Source organism: Rhinoraja longicauda, chromosome 10 (assembly GCF_053455715.1).
Source record: "Rhinoraja longicauda isolate Sanriku21f chromosome 10, sRhiLon1.1, whole genome shotgun sequence".
Taxonomy (NCBI): Eukaryota; Metazoa; Chordata; class Chondrichthyes; order Rajiformes; family Arhynchobatidae; genus Rhinoraja; species Rhinoraja longicauda.
The window spans coordinates 49,367,962-49,374,574 of NC_135962.1; the positions used below are offsets into that span (position 1 = coordinate 49,367,962).

Below are 6,613 nucleotides of genomic sequence, written 5' to 3' on the forward strand. Positions count from 1 at the left end.
TTTTCATTTGCAGTTTCTCTATAGCTGCACCACTATATCCTGCACTTTGTGTCATTTTTTTTTTGCACCACCTGATGTACTCATATGGCATGATTTGCGTGGGTAGCACATAAAACAGTTTTTCACGGTACTTCAGTACACACAATAAACCTATGTAGAAACAATGAACTGCAGATGCTGGTTTACAAACAAAAATACACTTTGCTGGAGTAACTCAGTGGGTCAGGCAACATTCCTGGAGAACATAGATCGGTGATGTTTTGGTTTGAAGGAAGGTCTGGAGATCCAACGAAAGGTCCCAACCCGAAACGTCAGTTATCAATGTTCTCCAGGGATTCTACCTGACCTACTGAGTAATTCCAGCTCTGTCCTTTTTAAAAATAAACCTATAATAAGTCAATACCAATACTTGTAATATTGGCTCAGTTTTACTGCCTTCATTAGCACAGTTGGGCCGGAATTACAGTTCTGTATGTTCCTTTGTGTTTTCACTCTATTGTTGCTATGTTCAGATTCTCTTTCTCTAACTACCTCCATCAACAGCGATCTCATGTGCAGCTTATCCAACAGTCAAGTGTTTATTTGTCATGTGTACCGACAATGGAACAATGAAATTCTTGCAGCGGCATAATAGGCCTGCAAACATAATACACATGGATAGTACATAATAAAAATTCAATGAATGCAAAAAGCCCCCTAAAGTCTTTTGTGAAAACAAAGTCAGAGCATAGTTCACAGTTGAAGTTGGTGTTCTGTATTGTTCCCTGCACAAGCCTGGCTTTGTCCTATTAAGAGATGTTGCATTTGGCCTATCAGAGATCTTATCTTTATCCTATCCACCCTCTCTGCAATTTAAATCTAAATTATTTTCTCTCAGTTCTGACAAAGGATAATTGGTCAGAAACGTTATCATTGTTTCTCTTTTCACAGATGTTGCCCGACCTGAGTGGTTCCATTTTTTGTTTTTCTTCCTGATTTCCAGCATTTTTTATTTAGTTTTCCCAATCATAAATATTCAGTTCATTCCTGCTGTTTATGCATTTTGGTGCTAAGGATTTTTAGATTTTCTAACGGCATATTCATTTTGTTTTCTTTTTACTCTTATCACTGTAATTTATTTTGCTGGTATATCAAAATTCATCAAAACTGTCACCGCAGGCAGACATTTGTTTTATGTTGACGTGCATTTAATAAAAAGCCATAATGTAGCTGATTGCAATTAAATCATATTACTGTGAAGATTTTTTTTTATAGTCGTGTGTTCATCTTAGGAGGCTATGTTATGCGTCTGAAGCTCTTAAGCTGGTGTAACTTTATGACCCAGATTTTGATGATGCCGGCATTGCTGTTGGTGTTCACTGTTGAACCGTCTTTTCCAATGAAAAGAAAAAAATAATTAGTTCAATTGATGAAACACGTTTGGTATTTACAAATCAGCCTTGCTATAAAATACCCTGAAAATGCTATGTACTGTTATATCAGGGCTGAGAGTTTTTGAAATAACGAACAAAGCCATGTTGACTTTCTAGTAAACTCCCTGGCCCTAATGTTTTAAATATATGGATATTAGGTGCTTCAAAACAGAGAATGTTTGAAATCCTCAGCAGAATAACACATGGACAGCAGAAGAGTTAATGCCTCAATGACCTTTCACCCAAACTCTCATCAAAATGTAATTTTTAAAAAAATCATTTGGGCCTTTATCTTAATTGAGTCTTCATTTTACATTTGGTTTCATATTTTAAAGTCAACTCTAAATTTTAAATCAAAATATTATTTTTAATAAAAATGTGATTGAGGCAGTTGGCTCGGAGCCAACATAAAAAAACGTTGGGCCTTGCTTGCCTTTGTACTCCTGGGGCACAGGTCTGGCATGGTTCCCCTGAGTGCCTGGTGACACTTTGTGCTGACAATTTTTTAACATCGTTGCTCTTCCTGTCCTTGTCAGCTTTATGGTTGGATAGTCAGCATGTGGTATGTTAATGAAGCATAGCCAATGAAGGATTGGCCAAGCCTGCTGCTTCTGAGTGGGCATGTGGTTGAGTTAACGTGTTCCCACTTAGGTGTTGAAAATGAGCTCATGACATCCAAGTAGATAGGAACGAGTAAGGCCAGGGAGACTAAATGCTCCAACCTTTCCAACTAAATCGTGGAATCGGAGAGATATGCAACATGGAAGCATGCCCACAGTCTCAATTTGTCTGTACCAACCAAGGTGCCTTCCTGAGCTGGTCCCATTTTCCTACATTTGGCCCATATCTCACAAAACCTCTTCCTATCTCTGAGCCTCTGCTAGCTCATTCCGTGTACCCACAATCCTCTACACAAAAAACCTGCCTCGGGTCTCCTTTAAATCTTTCCCTGCTCACTTAAAGCTAAGCCCTCTAGTTTTCAACTCCCCTACCCTAAGAAAAAGACCGTCTATCTACCTAGTTTATGCCCCTCGTGACCTTACAAACCTCTATTGTCAGCCCTCGGCCTCCTCCACCCCTGGCAAAACATGCTCAGGCTATCTAGTCTCGTTATAACTCTGGTCACGGCAACATTCTTAGGATTTTTTTCCTGCATCCTTTTGAGCTTAATCACATCTTTCCTCTAGTATGGCGGCCAGAACTGTGCGGTTTTCCATGTGTGGTTGCATTGACATTTTGTACAGCTTTGACGTTACGTCCTAACTGGTGCTCGAACTCAATCGTGCCAAACACTGCCTTCACCTTGTCTACCTGCGTGCTACTTTCAGGGAACAATATGCTTGGGGCTCTGGTGTTTCTGTTCTGCGACATTCTCCAGGACCCTGCCATTCACTTTGTAAATTCTCCCCTGGTTTAACTTGCCAAAATGCAACACTTAGCACTAGTCTGAGTTAAAATCTGTCAATCCTTGGCTCGCTTCCCCAGTTAATCCAGATCCTGTTGTAATCTTAGATGGCTTTCTTTGTTGGTGTAAAATTCAGTGTATCAATTTTACTGTCATTTGCAAACTTACTGAGCACGCTAACAATGTCAAAACATAATAGATGACAAAACAATGGACACAACACCAATCCCTGTAGCATCCTGCTGTTTACAGGCCTCCAATCTGAATAACAACCTGATTTACCACCCTCGGAATCCCATCCAATTCTGTATCCAGTTGGCTAGCTCATCCTTGAACCCATGTGATATAGCATCTGGACCATCTACCATGCAGGACCTCGTCAAACGTATATTGCTAAAGTCCATGCAGGCAGTGTCTTCTGCCACATCCTTGTCAATACTCTTGTCATCTCTTCAAACACAATCAAATTAGCTAGACACTATTTCCCACATACAGCCGCTCTGACTATCTTGCACTCAGGGGAACCATGCCAGACCTGTGTCCCGGAAGCACAAAGGAAAGCAAGGCCTGACATTTTTTATGCCTCAAATACATTTTTATTTAAAATAATATTTTTATTTACAATTTAGAGTTGACTTTAAAAAATGAGACCAAATGTAAAATGAAGACTAGGGCATTTACTCAATTAAGATAAAGGCCAAAATGAAATGAAAATGTTTTAAATTACATTTTGAGGAGAGTTCAGGTGAAAGGTTATTGAGGCACTAACTCTTCTGCTCTCCATGTGTTATTCTGCTGACGACCCCTAATCAGTTGACCTGTAGTTCCTTTCTTGTGCCATCAAAATTAGCCTTTAACTAGTGGGCCATTGCTATCTATTCTCTTAACTATTTAAAGCTAATAGAATTGTGGTCACTGGTCCCAAAATGCTTTCCCACTGAAACTTCAGACTCTTGCCCTGCATCATTTCTCTTGTCCCCTCCATTTTGCTGGTACTTTGATTAGTTCTGGAATAATTCTAAAAATCAGCATTCATAAAAGCACTCTTCAGAATTTAGGTTAAATTGTGGTGTCCTCTATATCTTTGTTAGTGTAAGACAAAGGATAAATCCTGTTCTAATCCACCTATTATGGCATCTCTTTATCACTTAATATTTTGGGGGTAAATTTGCTGTGGTAAGCTCCATTGGTTGTTGAGTTGAATAGTCAAATCAGTGTGCGGTGGGGAAATTTTGTGCTTCGAATTTTTTAACAAATTTGTACCATTTCATCTTTCTGCGCTATCTAAAACTTGTGTTATCTACTCAATACTTTTAAAATCCAGGTTTGTACATTAACTAATCCTGAAAGTTGTTTGTCCTATTCATTTAAATCTCCCTTGGTTGATTTTAAGGATGACAACCAAAATATTCTCGAATACATTTGATTCCACCAGTGCTTTCCCCTTTTCTTTAAAGAAACGGCGTAGTTCAAAGCCAATTGATGAGCCTGAGGTGAAGGACTCGGATTCAGAGTTAAAGGGTGGAAAGAGGCTAAAAAGAACACCAAAAGGTAAGAGATAGTCAGGAAAATACTTTCATATCAAAATCAAGTGGAACAACTACAGTGCACCTTTAAGCTGAACTGCCAGCTGGACATTTTGTGTCGGGACCCTTCAGTCTGAAGAACAGTCCCAACCCAAAACGTTGCCTATCCTTGTCCTCCAGAGATTCTGCCTGACCTGCTGAGTTACTTCCACACTTTGTCTTTTTGTAAACCAGCATCTGCAGTACTTTGTCTGCCTGCTTGCACATCTCAGTTGATTTCTAATATGCTCAGATTCCGACTGCTTTCGGAGTGATCCATGTCTGCTGCGAATAAAGTATAAACTATATTTTACAAAGCTGGTGCTCTTTATAATTGTAAAGCCACATTCCTCTTGATGTGTATTTACTTATTATGATGTGATATCTTTTTGTTTTAAGCCAAGAAGCCAACAACAAGAAAGAATTTGAAGAAAGTAGTGACAGTTGAAATAGGTACTCAGACTTCTCCGTGTGTTGTGACAGCTAGCAAAAAAAACCCGGCTAAATAAATGGTAACTTGTAGAAAAAGAAACCATCTTGATTATTCCTTGCTTCTTTACATTTTGTTTGAGTCTGATAATTTTGAAGTTATTCTGAGCATCGTTTGCATTGTTTAAAAACAAAATAGATTCCTATCATTTTTATTCTGGATCTTGTGTGTTGTGCTTTTTTGTTGTCAAAATTTAAAAGTTACACACTGAATCTTTGCTTTGTACACTGCCGACATTGCTATTTTTCTGCAAAGCTGGTGCTCTTTATAATTGTAAAGCCACATTCCTCTTGATGTGTATTTACTTATTAAGATGTGATATCTTTTTGTTTTAAGCCAAGAAGCCAACAACAAGAAAGAATTTGAAGAAAGTAGTGACAGTTGCAATAGGCACTCAGACTTCTCCGTGTGTTGTGACAGCTAGCAAAAAAAAAACAGCTAAATAAATGGTTACTTGTAGAAAAAGAAACCATCTTGATTATTCCTTGCTTCTTTACATTTTGTTTGAGTCTGATAATTTTGAAGTTATTCTGAGCATCGTTTGCATTGTTTAAAAAAAAAATAGATTCCTATCATTTTTATTCTGGATCTTGTGTGTTGTGCTTTTTTGTTGTCAAAATTTAAAAGTTACACACTGAATCTTTGCTTTGTACACAATGCCGACATTGCTATTTTTCTGCAACATGTAAAATGGCAGGAAGCTAGAAGAAATGTTATACCCTCTTTTTGAGGGGAGAGAAAAAAAACAAAGCAAGTCTTGTTAATCTTGGCAAAGATTGTGACATTTTGTGCTTTGCACTGTGGAGTAGTATATAACGCTCATGATGTACCAGGATTTTGGACACTTGCATACAATGTCACAAATATCACGATGTATGTCCAGAAGAATTCATGTTGCCTTATTATGGGTTTTAGCCTGGAGTTTATGTTGAGCTTGTTAATTTTAAAGATGCATTGTAATATTGAAAACCTTAACAAATTTCAGTTGTCATGAGTGACAGAAATTTCTAAGCATTTTTTTTCTGTCCACTTGAAAGGACAGCATAATTTTAAAGCTTTTGGTAAAGCTGCTGGCTAAATGTTCTTGGCAAAATAAAGACTTTTCCATAAAAATCTTCTCCGTGTCAGACTGTTGTGTACTTTATTTACGAATTATTATGCATACTTTGGTGTTTTTATATCTTATTCATTTGCATTGAATATCATCTGGTGTAGGCTCCTATAAACCCCGGGTTACTGCCTTGCTGTTAACATTCATTAGTTGACTGTAGTTAGCTGAGTTATGTATTCTGCTATACCTAAAAAAATACAGTAGAGGTACTGAGCACAAAAAGTGTATAGAAATGCAGTTTATTGTTTATTTTTACAGCAGTTGAAAACCACAATCGTCTTTTGCAGTGACAGAAAGTTACAATGCAATTTTCATTCTTTGTTAATGTCAAGTAAGCCTAGGTGTTAAAGGTATCCTATAATAACATTGACACAGAGTGCTATCAGCAGCTGACAAATTGATTTTTGAAATCGCTAAAATCTTTAAAGCACTACTGTTTTATTTCTGGAGATTCATTGGTTGTGATGGTTTCCAATTTATTTTGACTGTTCCACTTTGTGGCCATACTAACCTTGAGATCCTTATTACTGCCTCTTCTCTGTCTTGACAATTGGGAAGTGTATTATTCGGAGACCGAAGCATGAATGATGAGTTATTTCTGAATGGAGCCGAGGATGTGGAGTCTATCTT

General features: G+C 37.7%; 1 protein-coding gene across 8 annotated transcripts in view; it reads left to right on the forward strand.

The window, feature by feature from the left end:
* The window catches only part of vrk1 (VRK serine/threonine kinase 1), a 57,697-nt gene extending 51,731 nt beyond the window's left edge, over window positions 1-5,966 (forward strand). For 6 of the 8 annotated variants that reach the window (XM_078406839.1, XM_078406845.1, XM_078406844.1 and 3 more), the window contains 3 exons: window positions 4,275-4,368; window positions 4,782-4,835; window positions 5,209-5,966. In XM_078406839.1, the coding sequence (XP_078262965.1) occupies window positions 4,275-4,368; window positions 4,782-4,835; window positions 5,209-5,318 (258 nt within the window). In that variant the 3' untranslated portion in view covers window positions 5,319-5,966. Of the gene's footprint in view, window positions 1-4,274; window positions 4,369-4,781 lie in introns of all 8 variants that reach the window. The other 2 variants (XM_078406846.1, XM_078406847.1) reach the window with 2 other exon arrangements.
* The last annotated feature ends 647 nt before the right edge of the window (window positions 5,967-6,613 follow it).